Below are 27,564 nucleotides of genomic sequence, written 5' to 3'. Positions count from 1 at the left end.
GAAATTGGTGTAAATGCCAGTTACTTTTTTAATTTGCTTTTTTTAAGATTCTATAAATTAAACTTCTTCAGGGATTTAGTAATGAATTACTTGAAAGTAAATTCCAGTGACTCTTTGCAGTTTAGTGTAGAATTACAAAATGTGCATTTTAAAATAAGGATGAGGAAATGAAAGCTTGGAAGTGTTGAATCACAACTCAGGTGGTAGAAATATGAAGGGAGGTATAGTTCTCTTGGAATAAATAAACAGTTAATTTAGTACTGATTCAAAATCCATCAATTATTTCAGTCATGTATAATAAAAAATAGTTTAATTAATGCAAAAGATGCTTTATCACACAAACCCATTAATCATATATGGTATTATTCCCATAGGTATGAAATCCCAGTCATAACAATGCATCTTACCATCACCAAAAGATTATCTCCACTATGCATGCTCAGTCATTTGACAGATAATCAGTATGGCCTCATTTCCCATGTGACAGTAGGGTTGATGGAGGATGAAAGATGACAAAGGTTAGAGGCCAATCCCCTGTCCCCATTTATGGTGCCTGTAGGGTCAAAAGCTTTAAAACTGGTAAATATGCAGTAGAATCAGCACAGAATGATATCATGGGGATTAAGGATAATAACATTATGAAAATGAAGACTCACAGTTCTTTCTAGTAGGTAATATGTCCTTCAGCGAGAATCAGTGCTATGAAAAATAATCTTAAGTGTTTATGAGTAACATCTCTCAAATAGAATCCAGTTAAGATAAGGTGATGTTTCATACTCCTGCTCAAAGAATGGCAGCAGGCCCCAAGCTAAGTTTGAAGGCCAAAGATGGAAAAACTCAAATCTCTTGAGCTTAATCCTTGTCAGAAACAGAAATATGTCCTGATCATCATGTGATGGAGCCAAAAAGACTGAATATTTTTTAAAATCTGCCTCATTTTTTGACCCTGTGAAAAAATTGGGAGGATGTAGAAACAAAACATCCTTGTCTTGTAGACAAAATTGAACTTGAACTGCTTCAACTGGACAAAGGTCATCTTCACCATTAAGAGATGAAGGTAAGGCAGCTGTTACATGGAATGGGTCACCTTTCCAGGTAAGGCATGGTCCTTACTGACACCTCAAGGAGGCCAAAAATAGCAGAAAAACTATGTTAAGCATATTGCGGAGTAGGGAAGTCTTGCAAGGTCATATGGAAGTAATAAAAAGTACTTCAAAACCAGTGCATGGTCTTCTGCAACTTTGCAAGAACTTGCCTGATAAGGCAGAATGGAGTAAAGGCATAATGTCATATGACCCATACCTGGATCATTGCACTGGGTAATAACAAAGTTGTTAATAGATTGACGAGAGGGGTTTCTTATACCTGCCACAGACCTCTATAACTATAGTTATTCACTGACCCCTCAAAAGGAAGGACTCGGAACTTAATGCTCAAGGGGTTGGCTCTGTGCCACTTGCACAAGCTTTGGTACTATCCTGGCATTGTGCTCTTCTGCCCAGACAAAAAATGTCCATCACTATCCAACACAGTGATTCTGAGTATGCGCCTCCCTGGTTCTCAGCTGTGTGATAGTGTTGTGTCAGACATGAGTCTGTACAGTATATAGCTTTGAGAGAACTGGTGGTAATGGGTTACCATTGCCATATAAGCATTTGTCTATAGAATTTTCCACTAAAAATTAACTTATACAATTTAGTTAATTCAAAAATTTGACTGGCTGCTAGTGGTAAATCCAGTCAGTGTATTTTAAAGATATTTTAATACAGATTCAATGGGCATATCTGTGAATTAAGAACAAACTTCAAAACTTACAGTAGTAATTTGAAATCAAGATTGCTCAAGATGCTGTTATTTTTCTGTTAGGTCTTTTGAAATATCAAAAGGGTGGTTGATAAGGGTTTTTTGAAATATCAAATGGGTGGTTGATAAAGCTCCTAACAGGAGCAGTAGCAATTTTGTAATTTTGAAAGTTTATACAAGAGGAGTATTTTCTCTGAATTTCACCAAAGCCATATAAATATGGTAGCTATAGAAAATTTAATAACGAAGTTCTGTATTATTTCTCATTCTTCTTCTTACTTGTACCTAGGACCATTACTACTCCTTGCAGTCTTAATACTATTCTCAGCTTTTTACAGAAAGGTCAGGAAAAGCTAAGACTGGTGGACTCTTATGCTGTAGGTCATTGTTGTATGCAATGACCCTTCAATCATAATGACATTTGTGCCTGATAGTGCTTACTAGCTAATAACCAAGTATCTTAGACAGCATTTTGCTATAGAAGATAAAACCTTTTCATATAGAACAAGCCTACAGGGGCCATTGACTTCAAATTCAAGCCTCCAAAGAATATGGTGTTCATTTGAAATTACAGATAATAGGAAATAAAGAGAAGAGAAAAGATACTCAAGTACAAGGCAAATTGTTTTAGGGTACCACTATTCCAAGTTGCTTTAAATATTTAATCTAAATAATTGTGATCTTGTTACTGTGTTGGCTTAAATTTATATAAGTACAAGGCAAATTGTTTCAGGGTACCACAAATCCAAGCAGCTGTAAATTTTTACTCTAAAGAATGGTGATCTTGTCATTACTTTGGCTTAAATTTATATATTTTTTATAATTTTAACAGGTGGACTAGACAACTGTGTGAAGCTCTGGGATTTTGGCAAGGTACTAGAAGACAACCACGAAGATGACATAAATGTTTCACAAAATTCAGACGTGAAGAGAGGAGAAGAAAGTTTGTTGCTTGGAACTTTCCCCACCAAGAACACTCCCGTTTTGGCAACACACTTTACAAGAAGAAATGTATTATTAGTGTCAGGACCATTTGAAGGTTGATTTTTTCAAAAAATGCATTTGTAGTATCAGGATCTACTGAAGTTTATTTTTAATTGAAAGGTTCATAAAAACTGAATGTATTACTTATTAGTATAATTATTTATAGTATTCAGATGAATTGTTTCATTATTTTGCAAAGTGAACTTAATGTCACTTGCAGTGTATGTTAATTGTCACAGGCTCTTAAACTGAAGACCTATGCCCGTGCATCATGCTCATATTTCTCATCTAATCCCAAGTACAAAAAATCAAGAATGCTTGTTTGTATGTCGTAGTATCTATGATATCAAATTTTCAGTCTCCCATCTGTTATTTTTGTACAAACAAAAAAACATCATCATGTCATTGTTGAACTGTCTGTGGCGTATGAAAATTTTTTTAATAAAATGCCAAAGGTAATTTAATATTTTATTATTTATAATAGGTACTTTTTTAACTGTACAAGATTGCTGTCTGACTTTAGGGTTTTAGTGTACACATGAAACAGGATCAGTTGTGCTTGGCTTGGCAACTGCAGATATTAAATCTTCAAAATGGATGCCACACATCAATCAAATATAAGAACTGAGCAATTCCAAGCACAACTGAGCAGAGCTAATATGACGTGCCAACCATAGTCGATCCTTAAACTTCTTATATATCAGGTTAACTTTCATTTTAAAATATGGAAAATAAACCTCATATACTTTAAGGCCTATCATTGCTGGAGTGGTCATATATTGACATTTGAAATGCCTCGCAATGGTCGTGCCATGGTGATGATGAGAGCTTGCAATCTGATCACCAAGATTTGAAGAGTTTGCAATCTGACCATCAAAAGCCAAAAAAGCATGCTTTTAAAAGCCATTAAAACTAGTCTTTAATGGTACCATTTGAAAATCATAAATATACTTCTAATACAATTAAAAATCTTGATAAACACTTTCAATGTCATATTTATTATATCAATGGCACACCACAGCTGGGCATTCATTACAGCATATATTCAATTGGCCAAAAGCATCATGTACCAGGATGCAAAAGGAGTACAATTGACGGTCAGATTAGACATGGGAGCCCTGAAACTCTAATCTTAATATGCAGCAACATGTTATCAGTCATTGCCAATTGTACTAATATTTTTTCCTGTTACTGTACAAGCCTTGTATGTCATTAACTATTTTACTGTTACAATTATCCCTGAAATTTTTTATTTCTGCAAAAGCCATTAGAGATCTCTAAAAACTACTGTTGACTGCCAGCCTTTGTAGTTTAGCTACCCAAGTCTAATCTTTTCCGTTAATGTGACGGTAAACAAAAAAAATTTACAAATGACATAGAAATTCTTCCCTACTTTATAAAAAGAAACTTAAATAGATAATATACATTATTATCACATGGCCAATCATGGTCAAGCATAAGATGGGACTGGACTTTTTCTCAGATGTGATGCAGACTGTTTGTAACAAAAATGGTTCGAGTGAATTATGAATGCTCACCGTTCCATGTATGACCATGTTAGCTCAAAAATCAACTCTTAACTCTGGTGATTACTCTCGCAGAATCTGATATCGTCCTTGTCAGATGTTGGTAAAAACAGGTTGTAAACCATGATACACAAGAACATGCATCAATATACTGTACAACACCTAACTATATCAATTTCATATATTAATGATAAGCTTTATAAACATATTCTCTCTCCTTCACTTTGGTGAGCAGATTAACTGTTGGAGCGCAAGATCCCTCACAAAATATGACTTAGTGAGAAGGCAAGAAACCTTTCTAACCACTTTGTGAACCTAGAGTGTTCAGGAGTTTTTTTAATAAAATTTCTAACATTTATCTTTGCAATATAAGATGGGGAGGAGGAGATACCTACAGGAAATAAATAAATGGGAATGGCATTACGATGTGCAACTGATATACCAATTAACATGTGAAATCAAGTTTGAAAATTAACAAGACTTTCAATTTCTTAAACTTGTGAATGAATGAGGTCCCAAACAGTAAAACTGTCTTGTAAAGTAGCCTGAGATGGGCCCCGTGTGATTCAAAATGCACAAATGCAAGAAAATCGACCTCTAATCGGGGATTAACTTTTTTTTTTCTTTAGCAATATAATCATGCTGTCAATTTAGACTACCTTCAAACTGTAGTACAACTTGACAACTGAGAAGTACCTTAAACAGACTAAAATTCTGAATAATGAAAAATTGAGACCCTCAAAAGTAATTTTAACCCAGGAATGTCAGAATCTTCAAATCCAATGGAGAAAAGTGAGCTACCAGTAGCTGGGTATCGTAACTTACACTAGCATCACAATGTTTCACCTGAAACAAAAATGAAAATAATCACTTTACTCATGAGTAACCACCTTCACTAATTTAAAGAAACACCTGTGGCCTTAACACATTTAAATCACTAAGGTCAAAAGCACATTATCAACTATCCCTAGATACATTACTGAGGAAAAAAAAATTGAATACACAAAAAACACTTTAGCAAAAACAAAAATAAAATGCCTGGATATCAAACTCTACATTAGCTATGCATGAAAAGGAATTATGTAAAAGGATTAAGAATGTCTCAAAGATATGCAAGTACTGAACTTACATAAGCACATTTTGAAGAAAAACAGGGTAGAAGGAATATAAAGAAACAGCAATAACAAAATAAACCATAAACAGTATATGCTGAAAGAAACACAAAGGAAAACAGCTGTCGAAAATGCTGTGTACACCTGAACTTCTGACCAGGTACAGAGATAACAAAGAAAATTAAATTTATGAAGATATCCAATAACCAATTTAAATATTCTTTTTTCCATCTGACTTAAATTCATTGAGATTATGAAAATGGTACGGGTATTAAAATACCTGGACCTATTTTATTAAGATGACAATAAATACTAATAATGCTGTATTATCTTTGAACAGGCTTAGAATTAAAGTATCCTATATAAATGCTTAGAGTCAAGTTGGCTAGGCTTATGCTGGTCACAACATTAAGGTCATCACTATAATTCAGAATTATACAAATTTTGTACTGGTCTGAAATTATTTATAAATCAAAATATTCAAGAATAAGCCCAAAAACAAAATCAAGCCCATTCCACAATGCACAAGTCAATTACATTTTAAAGTACTTCTCCCTGACCTCTGTCTCTGCTAAACACTGAATTCAACCCTTGACAACCTAAAACTTGAACACAAAGGCATTAAACTTTTCATATGTAATGAGAATGCTTTTGAATAACAAAAGATACCATGACAAACATTAGAATGCTGGTATTCAATTTTTACCTTAGGGCAATTTATATTAGTTTCATATCAATGCCAGATATTAAAAACACATAAACGAGTATTTTAAAATAAAATTAACAAGATTGATTTTAAAATCTCTTACCTTTAATTATTAAACATAAGAAACAAGTTTAAAAATATAAACATGTTTTATACAAGGTTGACTGTAAATGATATCTCTTACCTGTACTTTAGGTGATCACTTGCAACAGCCAGCAGCACCCTGTGTTGGTGGGGCTTCCACCCTGACAGTGCCACCAGGAGACCCACTAGCAGTACTATCACTCTTTGGCAGTTTCTTCGCTGTAATGACAATTACTGAGGTTACAGAAAGGCTGTCCTAAAAGCGCTGAATTTATTACATCACTTGCAAACACAGCCATCTAACAATGTATCTCAGGTTAAAAAATTCCCTTTGTATAGTGCAACAGAGTACTCATCACTTGTAAGATATGTCCAACTTCTAATTTAGGGATCTTTTTCTTTAACATTAGATTTCCTCTCCCTAACACATCTTTTGGCCTTGAAAAATCTCAGGCTATTTAAGTCCCATTAGAGGTTAAGAGTCTGCGGCACAAGCCACTGAATTTATATAATTTATGCTCTGGTGATTTAACTTTTTTTTTTCAATAAGCGAGATCTCTTCTTTCTGCATTTCCCTTTACCTCCTCTTACTTCTTCTTAATGAACATCATATTCTTTGGAAGCTTGAATTAAGTCAATGGCCCCCGTCAGCTTGTTCCATATGAATAGCGTTCTTCTTCTGAATACAGGAAAAACAATGTGACACAATTTACAACAAAACATAAAACTATTCACTCCATGGAGGATTTAATATATAAAACAACTTACCTATTGCCAAGAATATGTCATTTACATTCATGGCTGTCTTGGCAGAGGTTTCCATAAATAACAACGAATTTTCTTCTGCATACGTCTGGGCTTCCTCATATTCTACCATCCTTTTCGTGGCTAAATCTGCTTTATTGCCAGCTAGGGCAATCACAATATTAGGAGAAGCTTGTCGCTGGAGTTCTTTGACCCAAGTCTTGGCCCGACCAAATGTGTCCTGTAAACAAAAGGTATTTTATGTGTAATTTAAATTTAACACAATATTTAAAAGTACCAACTTCTATTACTTTTTAAACACCTAAGCTTTCCCACATATCTCAAAGAGATACAATCCCAATTCCACCAGGTTCAATTTCACAGAGGATTTTCAAATAAATTATGAAAAAACCTGCAAAAGTATATGCATTAGCTTTCTCATAAATACTTATGCCTTTTCTCCCACAAGCTTCCCCTCATTATTACCAAGGACTATACTTTGAGTGAGTGTAATTTTATAAGACCACTGAATCATATTTCTAGATTTGGAGCTTGAACTGAAGGATTTTTTTTTTTCATGAACAAGGACTGAAAATTGAATCAAGATACAGCTGAAACCAGTCATTATTATTATTAGGGAGGAGACCACCGAGGTCTGTAGTTCTGAATATAATTACTTTTTCTACAGCATTTAATTTGTACAGTCTTCTTTACGCGTCTTAAAACCTTTTCATCAGCATGTAGCATTTATAGAAAAATCTGAAGCTTTATTGCATTTTTGTTTGATTAAGTTATGGTGGAGATAAAAGGAAGGTGACTTCTGTCACATATAGATTTATTTGGGGAGGACCTGAACCAGACTTCTAGCAGTTTGATGACAAACCAAACATTAGATTTCCATTGTCTGACACAGGTACATCATTGTTGATTTGTCAGCTCTCCAAGATGAAGCCAACAGCTTCATAAGGCATGATGAATTTTTACGTTTGTTTGTTTTTATGTCATCTGTGTTTCTCAAATCAAGTTTTTACCAAAGATTAAACCTGGCATTTTTCATGTTTTTCTCAGATTTAGTTCCATTTTATTTATTCCTCTTCTATTTCATATCTTTAAAACATGACTTTTTTTTTTTTACAGAAAATTACACACCTGTTGTAAGTTGGAGGTAGTATAGAATAAGGTTGTATCCATATATATTGTATACTATTTCTAATTCTGCTGGATAACTAACGCAAAATATTTTTCATCACAAGGGAGAACAGTGAGCCACTTACAACAACCCCCTGTGGTATATTTTCCAATTCATGTTTCTCAATAAATGCAACTCAATCATCCCTTTAGTGCAGTCTGTTAAGAACATAGATAGGTGGCCTAAGACTCCACTATAATTCCAGGTACTGTACTATCATAAGCCTCTAAATTCTATTTGACAGTGGTCTTTTAAGTCACATAATGGATCAAATGTAGATCTATTTCACAGTGATCCACACTGAGTTTAAGTGAATCATGTTATTCATTTTAACTATCTTGACAACCCTGAACTGCTGACTACTATGAAACTGAAAAATCCTCTTCCATGTTCATCCCCAGAAAAATGGTATCTTTTACATATTATACTGGTATTTTTTGTAGTGAACATTGGCACAGTCAGCAGTATAGTAGTAATAAAGTAGCATTTTCTTACTCTCTCTGCATGTAACTGTGAGTTTATCAAGACTTATAAAGTTTCAGTTAGCCTTGGCTTTATTCATATAAACAGCGATAGTAACAAAGTCCTTGTTAGGGGTGTCATGTTGCAATTTCAAGTAAGGGTTTTATAACATCAAGTTTTGAGCACAGTGGTAATACTGCAGTACTAAATTATGAATTTGGGACACTTGGTCATTCAGTGTCTCATACAGTGAATAGAGGAACTGGAGTGGTTGGACAGCAAGATGCAGAGGGCCAGAAACTAAAAGAGATGACACACAAGGATCAAACATGGCACTGAGAGAAAACCCCACAGTTGCACTAAGATGTAATAGTTACAGAGGATGGACAGCAAGACTGAAGAAAGAAGTGGGAATGGAGATGAAAGTAAAAGTGGGTGGAGCTAGAAGCCAAATGAGATGCTATTCACTCCCTTTAGTACAGCACACATTCAACCAAAAGAGATGGCCTATGGCGATACCCCTTACAGGGACACTAATAATGATGCCTTTATGTATTAAGCTGAAAATTTTTCTTTTATTTTTGTGTATTTATATTATTAGTGTGGTCAGCATGCAGCTAATTCACATTCTACATTTGGGAACTTTGACATTTGTCATAAAATATTTTCCAGTCATGTTTTCACATTCAAATAATGAATCCCCACAAGGGCACACTGTAATTAAGAACTAGTCAAGGCTGACCTCAAGTTATGCATCCAACAATAGCTCTATGCCTTTATAACACTAATGAGAATTTACTCTACAGTGTTCTTACAAGGATAATTAAATTAATGGTACATTCATGATTAACGAAAAGCTTCTCTCATTTACAAACACTGGTGACCAAGATAAAATGCAGTCTAAATACTGTATAACATTACTTGATAGCTGCTTTTTTTTATCCCTACAACAGAAAACTTATGTACATAAAAAAAAAATTTTGCCAAATAATTTAATAAAAATATATTCTACAGCCAAAGATTCATTTCTATCAAATACTCACTTGATTAGTAATATCATAAACGACAATGGCTGCCTGTGCACCCCGGTAGTACATTGGAGCTAGACTATGATATCGTTCTTGGCCAGCTGTGTCCCAAATTTCAAATTTTACTGTGGTATCGTCCAAACATACCGTTTGGGTCAAGAAAGCCGCTGAAAGAGAAAATCAAATTAAAAACATTTTGAAGATTAATGCATGACAATTGTGCAGCATGCTTTAGATACAGAAAGCCCCCTACTTAGAAATTTTATTAGTTTCAAATAGCACTTGGTCTAAACTTACCCCTGAAGGATACCCCTATATAAAGAGCAGAGGTCTGATTTCCTCAGGAACAATATGTAAGCTGAGTTAGTTTTGAGGTAATCCAAGGCTAGCCAGGTAAAGTAGTTTATCCCTTTACATACAGTAACAATACTGAAGAGTATGAAGAGCAGTCACCTTCTTTAGAGTTGAGGATAAAATAAGAATAGAAGAGACTATAGGATTTAGGCCCAAGGCCAAGTGCTGGGACCTATGAGGTCATTCAACTGAAATGGAAATTGAGAGTAACAAGGTTTGAAAGGTGTTAGAGAAGGAAAACCCAGCAGTTGCACTATGAATCAATTATTAGGACAGTGTGGAGAGAAAGATTGAAAAGAATATAAACGGAGGCAGAGTAAAAGGAATGAAAGGGGTTGCAGCTAGGAGCCAAAGGGTCACTGCAAGAACCTTGAGCAATGCCTACAGTGCACTGCATGAGGTGAAGTGATGGCACTACCCCCACTAAGGGGTCATGAAGCTTCAGGAGTTTTGGAGTACCTTCAGCAATATAGCAAGAATTACACTTCAGAGAAAGGCATTACTTTATCCTCCTTAACAATATTCTTAAGTACCCAATAACTTGAATGAAATTATCTCTCTTCTACAGAAACTAAAATATTTTACTAAACCAATCAACACCAATAACAATACTTGGACATATGAAATATTACATACTTCCTTCCCACCTTAGATGCTCCATGACGACAGTAAAATAAAATGTGCGCCAAGTACTGATGACATTCTACTCCACAAATACTAACAATATGCAAAACTCTAAAATAAAAAAATACACAATTCACAAATGATACTCAACAAAAACAAAATTACTAACAAGAATAGCACATGAAAAACCAGGCAATTAACTTTTCCATCTTGAAAACTTAAGCAGAAATGGCCTCTTGGGTCACAAGACTTTGGTGCTCAACCAGTATTAAAATCATAGGTAATTAGTATATACCCAATTTATATGTACCACCAACCAGTTTTCCATTTTCTCAAGTCTAAATTCAGCTCCATAGAAGTGCCTTTTTGCTAACTTCCAACAAGACTCCCATGAAGACTATCAGCTTTCCCTAATCCTTTTCTTAGCAATGCTAAAAAGGTAAAATGGCCCTATACAGTCTACAAGTAACTTTTAATTTAGCACCGTCTGGCCATTTATCCACTTGATTTCCAGTTAGTGGAGGTACTCATTTACTTCTTGAACTCTAGTTCAACATAAAACCCTCCAATCCAGAATTTGTAAGATTAATGAAGGTATGGAATAAAAATTAATTCAATAAAGTAAAATAAAGGAATCACTAAAAATAACACAACCTCTATCATGGATTAGTTCCTTGACCTTTAATACAACAGCACACAGCTCTGCATTAAAAATTCAGCAGCAGCTACATATGGAATTGCTGCACTTGACATGAAAAAACCACCCTAAAAGCCTTATGAGATTTGGAATGGTGTAGTATTAAGTAGAGTAATATTTTCATACAAAGAAGTAAGTTTTAACATATACAGTATAGAATGTATATTTCTAACCAAACTACAATATTTGATAATGTCAACATTTCATAGCACTATGAGAGTTAAGTGTAGTAACTCAGTCATCATGTTAAAATATCAATAATAATAATTAATCAATAATAATAAAACCTACACAAACAGCTTAACTATTGTATGTGGTTATTTGAGAGATGGGTAAGTTAAACTTTTTAAAAGGTTTTGCTGACTTACTGTAAATGGTATCTAATCTCATATAGTTGGTAAATTTGGAAATCTTTAGCACCTAATTCAGCTTCAACCCCGAAAGGTCTAGAAACAAAATTCCTGAAGAATTCCCAAGGAGAGGATATAAAGGAGGATTTTACGGTGGCAGATGGGAATACAGCATCCATGAGAAAACTTGAGCAGACTGAATCCTTTACCATACTGAAGTGCAATTAGAACACAAGAAAGTATCATACAAAACCTCAGCAATTAATGTAAATGTGCTTCAGACATGCTTTTGTACCAGCCAAATGAGAAGACAAGGTAAATCAGTTCTTAAATATCAACATTAGGAATCTAGTTTGTTTCATTACACCATTCTCTGTTCATTTAATGTAAAACTTTTGTTATACATGGATACCCATTACTCAACAGATACTGTACATAGATTTCTACCATAGTAATTTATGCGAATTTTAAACAAACTTTTGACCCAACTGTAATATTCTGTTTACAAAAGCTGGAGGTGCTGCTCTGGGAAGCAACAAATGAGAGAAGTCATCAACAAATACGTTATAAAAAATATCTAATTTTTAAGTTGGTTATTGTACTCTTCATGCCTATTTAAGCATAGTATGATATAAAACCAGTACAGTACTGTACATTTTTTTTATCCTAAAGCACAATACACTGTACATACAGTACTGTATGTACAGAATAGGCACGCAAAACAAAATTTGAATTCTAAAACAAAAATTGTGAACTTATACCTAGAAATGTGCTAAATGGAACCAATTTCACTGGCTGAGCACTCTGAACACAATTGTCAAAATTTATGATCCCGTTTGTTTGTATCTGAATGTTGGTAATTAGGGTGGTGTCTTTATCCATTCTTCATCAGTGGCCAAGTTTCTACTGCATAGTGTAGTACAAGCCTTATGTAACCTTCTAAAGCTTTTTTTTTTTACTTGATATGACATATATATTTTTAGTTGTCTCTCCATTTCATCCAGGTTGCAGCTATCACAACATGGTTTTCAATGTCCTCTTCTAATACATTTCAAGCATCAAAAATCGATTTGATATGTACTTTTAATCTTGAACATTTCATGACACCATATATGACATTCATAAACAGCAACAAGAAAATTCTTACATCTCACAGTAGTAATAATTATGAAGTTATGAATACAACTGAGATGTGGTTCTACACTTTCATGAGGCTTAACTCAAAAGGATTTGCTTTTAAATAACAGATGGAGATTAGAGCAAAGTAAAAGCTATAGACCTAAGATAACTGAAGAAAAGTAAAATGCTTTTGCTTTTGCATTTTACTTTTCATCAGTTACCTTAGGTCTATAACTTTTACTTTGCTCTAATCTCCATCTGTTATTTACAAAAATAAATCCTTTTGAGTTAAGCCTCATGAAAGTGTAGAACCACAGCTCAGTTGTATTCATAACTTCATAACTATTACTACTGTGACATGTAAGAATTTGCTTGTTACTGTTTATGAATGTCAGATATGGTGTCATGAAATGTTCAAGATTAAAAGTACAGTACATAATCGATTTTTGATGCTTGAAATGTATTAGAAGAGGAAATGGAGAAGAGGACATGGAAAACCATGTTGTGATAACTGCAACCTGGATGAAATGGAGAGTAAAAAAAAAAAAAAAGCTTTAGAAGGTTACATAAGACTTGTACTACACTATGCAGCAGAAACTTGGGCACTGATGAACAAATGGATACAGACACATCTCTACTTACAAGCATTCAGATACAAACAAATGGGATCGCAAATTACAATTGTGTTCAGAAAGCTCCCCTTTGCCACCTGTGAGTTCAAATTTTGTTTTGCATGCCTATTCTGTACATACAGTACTTAAATAAGCATGAAGAGTACAATAACCAACTTAAAAACAATAATAATAATAATAATAATAAATAATAATAATATAATAATAATAATATCCTTTATTTCAGCTCAAGGCCATATATGTGGAATATACAAAGAGACAATAACATACACAATCTAGAAACATGAGCTAACATGATAAAAAATAAATCGGCAATACTCGCACAGTTGCTGAAGAAGCATAAAAAATAGTATTCATAATAACAGTAATGGCAGCAATAATACTGAGAATAGTTAAAAAAAAAAAAAATGCAAATAATTTCCAGCTAGGGACCTTAGGTGGTTACAGAAGTCAGGTCCAGAAAGTCAGGTCCAGACGGCTAATATGAAAATTGAAAATAGCAAAACTCTACAAAGATATTAATCACAGTAATAATAAAAATAAAAAAAAAAATACCAATAATAATAATAAAAACATAGGAATATAATAATAATAATAATAATAATAATAATAATAAAATAATGACAGATTCTGCAGATGACACTTCAAAACTGCAGAAATAGAAAGTAAGTCAATTAAGGAACAGACATCCCATTATCCCATCTTTCCCAAATTTAGATCTTCTTGCCGCACTGTCAGGATGCTTTGTAGAAACAGCTACTGTTTCTTGGGTATCCCATTGTTCCCCTAACAATGATTTTTAAATTATCTTTTCTTGAACATCTGTGTGGCACTGGAGTGTTTGTGAGGCGTCTCACAAAATGTCTTTGTAAGTGATAGTGTATGTCTCATGATCTTCTACAGTTTGTCCAAAGGGAACACCCATACATACTGAGCAGTACTGTGACAGCAGTTTTCCCTTGGTGACAATGATTTTTGAAATCATGTTGCTGGTGGTTTTCTTATGAACATCTGTACTATGGCAGATATATCTTTTAGATCGTCCGTAATAATGTGGCCCAAATGCGGAAATTCATGCATAAATTCCAGATGATGATTTCCAAGGAAAATTTGTGGTTCTGCAACATGCTTAAGCGATCTTGGGAGCAGCAACATACAATGGGTCTGGGTCTTGGTTTCACTGCATAGGATATCAAATTCCTCTGCACACTGGCGGCAAGTGTCAATGAGTAGCTGGAGACCTTGCACTGATGGGGAAATCAGAACCATATCATCGGCGTAACAGAGGTTGTTTAATGTTGTTTCGTTGATAGTAATTCTGATTGGGAGTGAGTTCAGTTTAACATTCAGGGCATCTGTGAACAATTAACCCCCGTATTCATGTTCTCACGATTCGCAGGTTTCTCTGTGAAACATATCTACCCATTATTCGCGGTATTTTTCACTGAGAAATATTCACTAATTACTGTATTTTCATATAATTTTCATGAATAAATGCACTTTTTGTGATAAAACTATTAAAATACTTAGGTATAAGCATTTTTAGAGGGTTTTTCTTGTGTTTAAAACTATCAAAATGGGCAGTTCTAAGTGTTTTTAGAGGGGTTTTAAGTATTCGTGGATTTTAGCTATTTGTGGGGGGGTGCAGTACGCATCCCCTGCAAATACGGGGGGTTCACTGTACATATTAAACCGGTATGGAGAGAGATTGCCTCCTTGCCGGAGCCCATTTAGGGTGGCGAAGGTGTACGACAATATGTTACCCCATTTGACACAGAATCATTGCGTGGAGAACCAACAACATAAAATGCCAATTAAATACAAAGGTGTACTTTGTTTGTGCAGCTTCAGGTAGTTTACTCTGTCAAATGCTTTTCTCACATCTACAAAACATAGGAAAACAGGAAGGTTGATGATAGGTAACAGTTCAACAATTCTTTCAGGATGTAGATGCAGGTGGCAGTTGAGTGGTTTGCTTTAAAGCCAAACTGGTTGTCAGTAGTGTGTAGAAAGGGGAGAAGCCTCACTAGAAGAACGGACTCAAATATCTTCGACACAATTGTAGTAACTGCAATCAGGCGATAATTGCCAGGGCTAGCTGCATCCTTTGGCTTGTTTTTTATTAATGGTATTCAGTGAACTAAGAGTAGGGAGTCTGGAAGAAACTGGTGAATTATGCACACAATGAACAGAGCAGCTAGCAAAATGTAAATTATCGGAGGGCAGAATTTGAAAGCTTCAGCATGTAGACCATGGCAGCTGGGCTATTTATTATTAGATAGGTTGTTTATGGCATCGCTGAATTTTACCTGGTGTAATATGATAGGCAAAATGAAACTGAATGTTATCAGTAAGTAGGTTATCTACATCCCTTCGGGAGTCTTGATTGTTTATGCAACTTAGGATAGTGCTGAAATGATCGCCCCACATTCTTGCGATAGCCCCTTACTAACACCGTCTCCTACTCTCTGTGATAGCGTTTTAGTTTTGGGATTTAGGGATTGAATGTCTTTCCAAAGACGAGGGTAATCCCCAGATCCCCATTTTCTAGACACTGCATCAGCTCTTAGGTGCTTTTCATTCAGTTGTCAGTGCTTAAGGGCAAGACTGAACTGAGCTCTTGCCTGTCTTATTAGCAGTGCAAAGTGTCCTTCCCTTGGACTACCATTTTGCCTCCATAGTAAAAACATTTCTTGTGAATGTGTATGTAGCTCTTTAATCAAGTCATTCCATCCAGGTACTATATTACAGGAGTTGCCTTGACAAGATCTAAAGGCATCCTTGTTGGAGGCAAGCACAGTAGAAATTGTATTTGAATAGAATTCTTTCAAATCTCTCCTGTGGTGGTCATTTCTACATTTTGGGTTATTACACAATAAGGTGTCTGAGAGTTGAACTACTGTATTGACCATAGCCTGGTTTCTGTGGTTTCCCTAAAGGATCTGGTTTTCTGCTGGTTTTTAAAATCCCCATTAACGGCAGGTGGGCGATCAGTTAGGGGGTTCACGGTAGGGAGGGGCACCTGTAAGGTAGTGTAAGGGGATGTGATCATGCCCCATTGCAAGATCATAGTGAATGTTGCAGGTCACAATAGAATCGTGAAGTTGTGGGGATGTGATGCAGTGGTACAGCCAGGAGGTTGTAATTGTGTCCGTTCTATTTTGTACATAAGTATAGGAGGAGCTTTACATCACTAATTTGGAGAGCATGAATTGACAGAAGCAAGTAAGTTCCTTATAAAATTGTTTTGTGGGGTGAGAATTAAGGTCCCAGATTATATAAATATGATCAGTAGTAGAATTGTGAATAATGCTGTGTACTCACCTGGGATCATGCAGTATTGACAAAATTATTGTTCTTTTCCCAGGGTATATAAACATTAATTATTAGGATCTTAGAGACCCATACTGTCACTTGAAGCCCCAGCAATCTATCACTCCTATAGGTCATCACATTTACCATATTGTCTAACGATCTGTGCCACAGGAAAGAAAGGCCCCCTTTCGGGAGACCACCTATGATGTTATCTGTAATTTGCAACGATGAGGCCAAGAAAGCTCTGAAGTCTTCATGCACTGGATTGCAGATGGCACGGTCATGAGGCCAGAGGAGTGTTTCTTGTAATGCAACGATGCCTTTGAAGTTTTTGCAGAACATGTTTTAGGGGAGGAATGTTCCACTTGAGGCCAAAAATAGTCCAAGAGATTATATCTAATGTATCTATGGCAACTCACAAAGATGGGAAATGAATGAATTGATCATTTGGGTGGATGGGGGGGTTGGCAAGCAGGGGTGGGCTGTCAATAAGCTGTAGGTCCCGTTGCTAAATAACCAATTGGTTCTTAGCCACGTAAAATAAGTCTAATCGTTCAGGCCAGACCTAGGACATGACCAAAGCTTGATGGGAAGATCAAACTACAAACGAGGAAACTGGAGAGTAGTAGTGTCTAATGGTTGGAAAATAGGTGAGACCTGTATGGAATGAAGGGAGACAGAACACTTATCTCTGACAAGAGGTCCCAACAAATTAGAGTAAAAGAGCTGAGGTACGACCTACACCAGACAGGAGCTCGAATAAAAAGACCACAAGACAAAGGAGATTAGAGAAAACTCATTACGTATCTAATCTCTTAAAAGAGAAAAGCCACCATAAAAATGTTTAAGCTGTCATTATCATTTGTGCAGAGTATGACGAAGGCAGATTGTGCACAGAGGATGAAATAAAACAGTAGATGGTGATAGGATTAATGAGGCTGAATCTTTCACATATTTAGGAAACATGGTGTCCAAAACAATTCTCTCAAGTCTGAATTTAGACTTTTAAAAGGTAAATCAAACTATGGACAGGCTAAACAAGACCTAGAAATTAAATCAATTAAAATAATTTCATGCCTTGAATCTCTAAGAATGGAAACAATTTTAAAATATTTTGTTGATTTGAGAATAAAGTTTTAACAAGAGTATTAGAAGTCTGAAGGCATCATGAATGAGAAATGACACCATAGGAAGAAATTATCTAAATCCTGCATGACAATGATAAAAATTACATGGAAATGATGTGGACATGTCCTCTGTACAAACCCTAGTTAGTGATAGTGTCAACTGGGCTCCTGTGCAAACCAAAACTGAATAACAAGCCCTACTTGGATGAGAACTTTGAAAATGGAGGCGGCAGATGATGGAGATTTGTGGAAGATAAAGCACAGGAATGACATGAGTGTCAGATTTTTACTAAAGCCCTTTACATGATGCTGTGTTGGTAGTGGTACTGATTATTTTTATTCACTGCTGGGTATCACCTTTGCAGTAATTGTTTTACTGCTGATATAATTAAAGTAGCCTACTCGTAATTTTACAAAATTTAATGTCAAAAGTGTAAGCCCTGTAAGAAATGTAAACAACATTCAAGAATAATAAGATCCTTAAAATAAAAACAAAAATTCTAAACGATAACTAAATCATAGCTCCAATAAATCTACTGACCACTGAACCCCTTACATTATGAGGACACCTACTAGATTTAAGCATACTGAAAGGATTAAAAATACCTGTCTCCAAATCACATAAAACATTTCACTATAGAATATATAAAATTTGGGCTGAAGGCCAAGCACTGGGACCTATAAAGTCCTTCAGCACTGAAACGGAATTTGACAATAAAAAGGTTTGAAAGGCATAACAGGAGGAAAACCTCACAGTTGCACTATGAATTAATTGTTAGAAGAGGGTGGAAAGTAAGACGGAAGATAGATAATATGAACAGAGGTACAGTAAAAGGAATAAAAGGGGTTACAGCTAGGGGTCGAAAGGACTCTGGAAAGAAGGGGTGCACTGATGGAATAACACCCCTCCCCATACAGGGAATACAGCATAAATGTCAGTAAATGATTCAAAATACTATACAGTACATGGAAATGAAACAATACTTACCACCAATAGTGGACTCTTGATATTCGTGAAACTGGCCTTTTACAAATCTTAAAACAAGTGAGGACTTCCCAACGGCAGATTCTCCAAGCAACACAAGTTTGAACTGACAGATCTTTCCTTGACCACCTCCATTACCAGGCCTCTGTGCTCCTCCTCTCTGTGCCATAATTATCTGCAATGTAATGCCATGTTAACTATTTGGTGATGTCATTAAGAAATTAAAGATGTCTTAATAACCAGTTAAATTAAGGGATAAAGTTTAATGTGTCTTTAACAAAGATTTAAATGAAAAAAAAAAAAAAAAAAGAACATTCAGTAATTAATGAGGCTCACTGTGTGTGTGTGTGTGTGTGTGTGTGTGTGTGTGTGTGTGTGTGTGTGTGTGTGTGTGTGTGTGTGAGAGAGAGAGAGAGAGAGAGAGAGAGAGAGAGAGAGAGAGAGAGAGAGAGAGAGAGAGAGAGAGAGAGAGAGAGAGATGCTTACAAATGAGGCTATTAGCACCTACCATTGATTAGTTTCTCTTACTTCTTTATTATGATGGGATGACTTATAGTTTTAAAAAAATGTTCCTTTTTTTAGGTAGAAAATAACCAGGGTCATAATTAGATTTACAAACTGACTGAAAACCATTTGCATCACTTGAATATTATATTCAAGATTAATAGTCATGTGGCACATGAACAAAATTACTGCAAGCAACTTTTACAGAGTACTATACATTTAAAAATAAATTATGATAAAAACTACATATAAACAAAATATCCCTTTAATAAATTGAAATTCCTTGGGTAGATACAACTAGGAAAAAATGTCAAGTATGAAAAAAGCACCTTCGGTATTTAACAGCATCAACATTAGTTTCTACGTGACATTAATGGGACGCCTACAAGTAAGACTTTTACTAAAATTTTAAACCTAAATGTCAAGCATAAGTAATGCACTCCTCTTTTAGGAATTGTATGGTTTCCTTAGAGCAAAAGCAGCTCATGAAAACTTTTCTTGTGGGAACTGGGTCCAACCTCTCTACAAAATGAAAAAGATTTGATGTATATGTACACTATAAAAAGTATTGGATTAAACACAGTACATGGTGTGTGCCCAAGAATAATTAAAATTCTAAATACCAGTCCCACTACATAGACCTAAATGAAAAGAAATAACAGTTAATTTATACAAAAAAATCACCTTCCCATTTATGTATATTATTCTGTGTTCTCAACATCACTCACAAAAAATTCTGAGAAAATAGTTTTATGGGTCAAAAATAATTTAGGGAAAAAACTTGAAAGATGAAACAAAATTAAAACTAGCACACAATCTCCATACAACAGGCAGTGGTTATTAAACAATTTCTAAAGGCCAGTACTGTACACTCTTGGATGTCAATCCTCAAAATATTTCACATACCACAAATGAACTATCACACAAAAACAAATAGGCTATATGAACGCTTCACAAGTCCGGTCTGCATTACACTCACAAAATGAACATTTGTTGAAACTGGTTTATTCCCTAAAGAATATATACTACACTCACACACCACAGGGACATGTAATGCCCTTGCTCAACACATCACATGGCAAGACACCTCATAAGTGCTAAGCATGACTCACATACTACAAGTGGAATGGCAACGCGGATGGTTCAGCCCAGAAATATTCTCCTGTTCTCACTAATCTAAACCTTGTGATAACAAGAGTACAAATTACATAAACCTGACAAACTACCAAACGAATGGGTCTGTGTTACTGACAAGTCTAAATATATTTTTTGTGGAAAAACTTGCATTTATGCTCTTGACACAAACTGGGAGAACAAGGTTAAGAACAAGGTCAAGGTATTTAAACCTTGCAGGCTTAGGCTTTGTGAAAGAGGCAAGAATGAAGAGATACTGACATTTATTTTGTTCCAGTCACACTAGTTATGAAAAGAACAATCAGTGAGAAAAAAGGGAAGAATTTTCATAAAACAGAGAGAGAGAGAGAGAGAGAGAGAGAGAGAGAGAGAGAGAGAGAGAGAGAGAGAGAGAGAGAGAGAGAGAGAGAGAGAGAGAGAGAGAGAGAATCTATTTCCTTTCTGTCACATTAGCTACGAAAAGAACAATCAATATATAAAAAGGAGAGCAGCTTTCATACGAGAGAGAGAGAGAGAGAGAGAGAGAGAGAGAGAGAGAGAGAGAGAGAGAGAGAGAGAGAGAGAGAGAGAGAGAGAGAATGACGACCTAGAAACTAGCAGCTACAGTACAGTATTTCATTTCATCCATGCCATCTATGAAAAGAATATTCATCAATAAAAAAGAAGGAAAGCATTTTCACACAAGAGAGAGAGAGAGAGAGAGAGAGAGAGAGAGAGAGAGAGAGAGAGAGAGAGAGAGAGAGAGAGAGAGAGAGAGAGAGACCTTGGCTAATACATTCAATGCCAAAGAACACACATGAGCTGAATAGTTAGATTGCATTACATTATCAAGATATGGATACTTAATTATAACTATGGTAACTGTGAAGAAAAAAAAAAGACTTTGCAAGTTATTTTACAGCTGAAATTTACAATAAAACTATTCTACCTTGAAAATAATGAATACTGAATTACCATGAGGGTCAAATAACTATTCCACCATGTGTCCAAGGTACCATTTCTCAAAACACAGAACAGAATCATATTTTTTTCACAAGGGAAGACTTACAACATCCCCAAGCACTTTACCACCAATGATATGTTTGTCTTTCAACTGCCTAATGTATTAACTAACCTACTTTCATAAACTTTCTGCATTTCCTACAAACTAAACAGACATGGTATAGAAAAATTCAGGGCTGTAAATACTGCAAATTTTATTCTGGGTCTCTCTCAAGTTTAGACGGTTTGGTGACATGACTAAAAGCACATACTACGTGTAGACTAAAAGCACATACTACGTGTATTTCCACACCTGTGCCTGAATATTGCAGGCTGAACATTTACCTTCTGTCATGGAAAACATATCAAGGCTAATATACATACTCATTAAAAAAATACTAACTGAATATCATGTACTAGTTTCAAGATTAATTTTTCTTAATATATATTTTGAACTTTCTTATAATACAAAAGATCTGAATGGCAAAATCTTCGCTCTAATTATTCTCTATCATTTTCATCTATGCCCTCTTCATCAAAGTCCTCTACGATTACAAGAACACTGTAGAATAAAACAGAATATAGAAATTAGGACAAAGGCCAAGTACTGGGACCTATGAGGTCATTTAGCACTAAAACTGAAATTGACAGTAAAAAGGGTTGAAAGGTTTAACAGGATGAAAATCTTGCAGTTGCACTATAAATCAATTATTAGGAGAGGGTTGAGCAACGTAAGATGGAAGAAAGAGATTATGAATGGAGGTATAGTAAAAGGAATGAAAGGGGTTGCAGTTAGGGGTTGAAGGGATGCTGCAAGGAACCTTAAGTAAAGCCTACAGCGCACCACATGAGGTGCACTGACGGAACTAACCCCCCCAACAGGGACAAGAACACTAGCTATCATTAATTGTAAAAGTTTTATCCAATTACTTCAATTCCTGGGGACTCTTACCATTTTCAAATCTCCAACCACTCTACTATACACATATGCTATCTCAAATCAACTGAAGAGTGCTGTTAGTTACTTTTTCAAAACTGGTTTAATAGATATTGTTTATGCTACTGTTCCAATATTCTGTTAGGTATACTTTGCGTATTTCCTATCCAAATTTAAAGATACATTTGATTGGAAAAAAAAACTTGTGATATACATAATACCGAACAGTATCTTAATTTTAAAGTTATTCTGTCTTTAAAACAGCTCACACATATCAAATAACTTTTTTCCTTTATGTATACAGTATTTCACAAGTTCTAAATTACCATTATTATTATTATTATCATATTATTCAGAAGAACCACCCTACTGATATGGAACAAGACCACAGGTGCCACTGACTTGAAACTAAGGCTTCCAAGGAATATACTGTGCATTTGAAAGGAGTTACAGAAGATAATAGGAAATACAGAAAAATTAAATCAGTTATTAGAAAAGAAAAATAAATTAACATATAATTAGATAAAAATGTATGTAAATTATAAAATACCAGAAATGTTTTAGGGTAGAAATGCATTGCATCTTTGCTTGAACTTTAGAGGTTCCAACTGCTTGATATCCTCAGGGAAACTAAATTGCTCCATATAGTATTTAACGTCACCTTTGAGGGATGAACCATTGCTACTTTACCATCAATTTATGCTAAATAAATTATAGTATACAGTATACACTTTAATGGACTTCAATCATATGAGCATAAGCCCACACATCAAACAACCAAATCAAATCCAACAGGTTTCTACTAAATTACTTTGAACTTCAGAGGACAATGTTAGGTATTTATTACCTTATTCAAAAAGTAAGCAAGTGTTTTTCTTTTAAGATTATATATTGGCATAAACCAACAAGATACAGCTCTTAGCACACAAGCTAGGTAATGTGATTTGTGGTGGACTGACAAGTACTATAGCATTAGACTGTCTGAGAGCACAACTCTTGCAACTTGCGCATATACCACGCAGTATTGATTGAAAGAAGGGGGACAACCAGCAAGAGGAACCCTGATGTAAAAAAAAAAAAAAAAGTGACACTGGCAGTCAGTTATTGGGGAATATTCCCTTCAAACTGCCCCTGTGGGAGGCTGTGCCTAAGGAATAGGGTGCAATGGGATATGGCCCCAGTTGTCATGGATTTGACTTATGAATGCTGCCTCAATTCTGGAATGATTGTCCGTGCTTTTTTCAACTTAGTTACCTTTAAAAGCCTACTGATAGTGTTGATGCTAAGTCAATTTTTCTCAGACATACCTAGCCTAGTTTAATATCCAGTAACAAAAATCACAACCTAAAAGAAATTTAAAAATTGCTAAATTTGAGACAACAAACTAGAGGTGTACAAAAAAAAAAAAAAAAAAAAAAAGGTATGTTGCTGAACACCAAAAGATTCTCGTAAGAATAATACTGTGAAAAAAAGTGCCCAAAATAGAGAAATGTGTCCTTAAGTTTTATCTCCACATTGCTTAGTGTTATTATTGTACACAGGACCAGGTAAAACTAATTTTTCCAATAAATTCTACATGACCCTGGAATAATGGTAAATGGGTTATGTAACGCAATGATCTTCACAACTACAAAATAATTCTCCAGCTAAAATACTCAGTGCTGTCCAGTGCATTACATTAGCATGAATGAGCCAAAACAGTGCAAAATGTAGTTTTAGTAAACCTCAAACAGCAGTAATGGAATTCTGGAATTTCACTGTTGCAGGAAATATGGGCATTGAATAATTCAACACTGCTCACGGGAGAGATTAAACTTTGCTGAATAATATAGGTAAGAATTGACTACATGGTCGGTCCCTCATACTCTTGTATTCATGAGAACTACGAGGCATTAGAAGTAAACTTGATTATGAGGATATCAATGGATGTTTTACAGCCCTCTAGTATTAAAAGAGAAAACATACAATAATTCAATACTTTTTTGATATGTAAACCTATTACAGTATTACTGAGTCTCTTATTCATTTTTTCAATATAAGCTAACAGAGAAAACTAATTTTTTGGATACCCTTAGCCTGCTCCTGTAAACACTGAATCCAACAGGAAATGTATAAAGAAATGCTAACTTTCATTCAAATCCACCAGGAAAATTAAATTCATTCAAATATTTCCTGTTCAAATTCAAAGTTTACAGTAGGTTAGCATAACCAAAATTGTGAGGTTGTTGTTGGATCAACTATCATCATCAATTTGCACCCAGGGATTCATTTTGTTACAGATTCTATTAATTTTATTCTTCGGTGTCCTTCAATTGCCACAATTTCAAAGATACAGCTTCAAAAGTAGAAATAAAATATGGTAATCACGATGGTTGGACAAAGTTCCACGACACCATGTATGCCAATGCAGCACACATGAGAGAGAGAGAGAGAGAGAGAGAGAGAGAGAGAGAGAGAGAGAGAGAGAGAGAGAGAGAGAGAATGTTAGCTCAGTATTTGGCATTTTTCACATTTCTGGTGTGTTACGGTACTTTCCTTTTCACTGCCCTGCAACAGGTTTCTTTATTTCTGCATTTGCAATCTGCTTCCTTATTCTCTCCCTCCATCAGGAGCTTTTTTTTATTTCTATGTGCAATGAATCGCTCAATATCCTGCGTTAAGATATCCGTTTCTTTCCTTTTGAAAAAAATAATAATCTACAACTTTGCCTCAGTCAGACAAAGGTTTACAAACGAACCAAAACTAACAAGCTTGTAAACCAATAACACCTGATGTAATTTATAGTAACTTCTAAGTCTATCACACTAAGAAAATTTTGAAATAGGCTAAGGTAATTCAGGCACTGTTTATATCAATATCCAATGTCCTTAACAAAATTTGTTGCAATGGGCTATCAAAGTGGTTGAACAGTGTTGGAATGCAATGATACATAAAATTTAGGCCAAAGGCCAAGCGCTGGGACCTATGAGATCATTCCACGCTGAAAGGGATATTGAGAGAAAAAAAATCTTTAAAGGAGTTACAGAAGGAAAACCTTGCAGTTGCACTATTAAACATCTGTGTGGAAAGTAAGAAGGAAGAAACAGAATATGAACAGAGGTACAGTAAAAGGAATGAAAGGGGTTGCAGCTAAGGGCCAAAGGGACACTGCAAAGAACCTTAAGTAATGCCTACAGTGCAACGTGTGAGGTGCAATGATGGCACTATCTGCCTACAGTGTTGAAGAGTATGTTAACAAGCTCTTAAACAAGTTATGGTGAAAAGTTAGCAAATTTGTCAAGAATAAATTGTTGCCAACATGTAAGCACTACATACTGTACTTTGTGTACTGTTGCTATATTACCATCTGACAATAAAAGGTGGTATTTGACAATTGTTCTCAACACGAAAAGTGGGACCAGGAAGACCTCACTGTAATAATAGAATTTGCCAAAGCTGATTTTACATTTTGCCAGGACCTCCCACTCACTGAGGAAGGGCACTGTCATTGTACCAAATGTGGTACAATGAAGGCCCCACTAAAGGTTCTCTGCAGCATCCCTCCAACCACTGGCTACATTCCTTTAGCCTTATTCAGTTACTTTAGGTCTTTTCTCCATATACTATCAATTTCTTGCTCTAATGCTTACCTCTCATTTAACAACAAGTGTTTAGGCAAACTTTTGGGTCTGGTTAAACTCATGGATAACATCAATTGCCAATCCTAGCACCAATCTGTCACCATTAATATTAGGATTTTAAAATTTTCCTGCACAGGAGGGGCCACTGACTTCCTTAGGCTACCTTCCTCTCAAAGCCACCAAACTACTGGATATTTTGACCCCAACCTCCCAAGGTCCCTAATGCTACTGATGAACTACAACCTTCGCCCTTGCAAACCAAGGTCAACAATGTACATTCCACACCCAAAACTAAGTTAAATTAGGATGCATTCCCTATAATTACTACCAGCATAATTTTCATGCAAAGCAAACATAAGTCACATACTGAATCCTAGACTGGGTTGAATAGGTTGTGTAAGAAATATATCCCTGTACTATAATTACTACTAAGAGATTTTCACGGTTAATTTTTATTCCACTGTGATTTTTAGCAATGACATACGAACTGCCTATTTTCCAGCTGGTTCTATCATGTATTTAGCATATTTAAGCACAATATTTGCTCTATCAGGGACTATATTTGAATCTGTACTTTTTAAAAACAAGCCTACTACAGTTAAGAAACATTAGGCCCCTAAGAATTACAGGTCTGGGTTACTAGAAAGTTAAATCAGATAATTTCAGAAAAAGCACAACATATCTCATACAGACCTATATAGGGACAGATATTATGACAAACAAGTAAATTCCAATTATCTAAAACACTGTACACAATGTATCATCTGTGTACTAAACATAGGCTAATCTGTTGTACCATTACAGTAATCCCTCTTATCCACGATAATGTACCACAGTGCTGGAAAAGGAAAAGTGTGCTAGGCTCAGCAAAGCTATGCTACCTGTAGGACTATAGGACATCCAAAAATTCATCCTACCATTCAACTGGCTAGTCTATGAAAATATACACTAGCTTTAAAATATAATATCCTACAAAAAAAATTGTCTTTTTACAAGTGTATGCATATCATAAAAAAAAATTAAAATGACACTTCTGTGAGTACAATGTGTTAACCATATACAATTACTGTACTGTATTATTGTAAGCATGTGCTTTACTGTACTTTGTGTACAATTTACCCCATACTGTAATGCTTGGTGGATGAAAATTCACAATCAAGCAATAAGCCTTCATACAGTAAACTCACATTCCCAATGAGCCAATCAGCACACGTACAACACTTGGCTAGTTTGCCTGGCTAAGTAGAGGTATTTTTTTTTTTGCACTACCATCCAGATTTTTTGATCTTCACTTTGCAAATCCATTGTGTGACTTTGCCAACTGGTGCGCACACACACACACTTAAAGAGGCGTGGTCAAGGGTGTAGACTGGATAGGGGAAGTACAGATGACTGAGGGATTACTGTATGGGGTTGATCATGTGCTATGTGCTAGAGCAAATGACTTGCAGAGATATCACTTGCAAGTCTAGTTACAGTTAGGCTATGCTAGCTGCTAAGTTTAACATGTACTATATGACCTAGTAAAAATCAAAAGAAAGCTTCAT

General features: G+C 35.3%; 2 protein-coding genes across 6 annotated transcripts in view; one reads left to right on the top strand and one right to left on the bottom strand.

The window, feature by feature from the left end:
- LOC136838673 (transcription initiation factor TFIID subunit 5-like) overlaps nt 1-3,246 on the top strand; it is a 34,391-nt gene extending 31,145 nt beyond the window's left edge. The window contains 1 exon segment of the mRNA XM_067104047.1: nt 2,636-3,246. Coding sequence (XP_066960148.1) covers nt 2,636-2,847 — 212 coding nt within the window. The 3' untranslated portion in view covers nt 2,848-3,246.
- Nucleotides 3,243-27,564, bottom strand: part of Rab5 (RAS oncogene family member Rab5) — a 37,711-nt gene continuing 13,389 nt past the window's right edge. For all 5 annotated transcript variants that reach the window (XM_067104050.1, XM_067104052.1, XM_067104053.1 and 2 more), the window contains exons 2-6: nt 18,845-19,016; nt 9,654-9,805; nt 6,984-7,200; nt 6,316-6,434; nt 3,243-5,159 (exon numbers count right to left, since the gene is read on the bottom strand). In XM_067104050.1, the coding sequence (XP_066960151.1) occupies nt 6,331-6,434; nt 6,984-7,200; nt 9,654-9,805; nt 18,845-19,010 (639 nt within the window). In that variant the 5' untranslated portion in view covers nt 19,011-19,016 and the 3' untranslated portion in view covers nt 3,243-5,159; nt 6,316-6,330. The remainder of the gene's footprint in view (nt 5,160-6,315; nt 6,435-6,983; nt 7,201-9,653; nt 9,806-18,844; nt 19,017-27,564) is intronic.

The sequence above is a fragment of the Macrobrachium rosenbergii genome, chromosome 5 (assembly GCF_040412425.1).
Source record: "Macrobrachium rosenbergii isolate ZJJX-2024 chromosome 5, ASM4041242v1, whole genome shotgun sequence".
Classification (NCBI taxonomy): domain Eukaryota; kingdom Metazoa; phylum Arthropoda; class Malacostraca; order Decapoda; family Palaemonidae; genus Macrobrachium; species Macrobrachium rosenbergii.
This window is presented reverse-complemented; position numbering and strand designations above follow the sequence as displayed.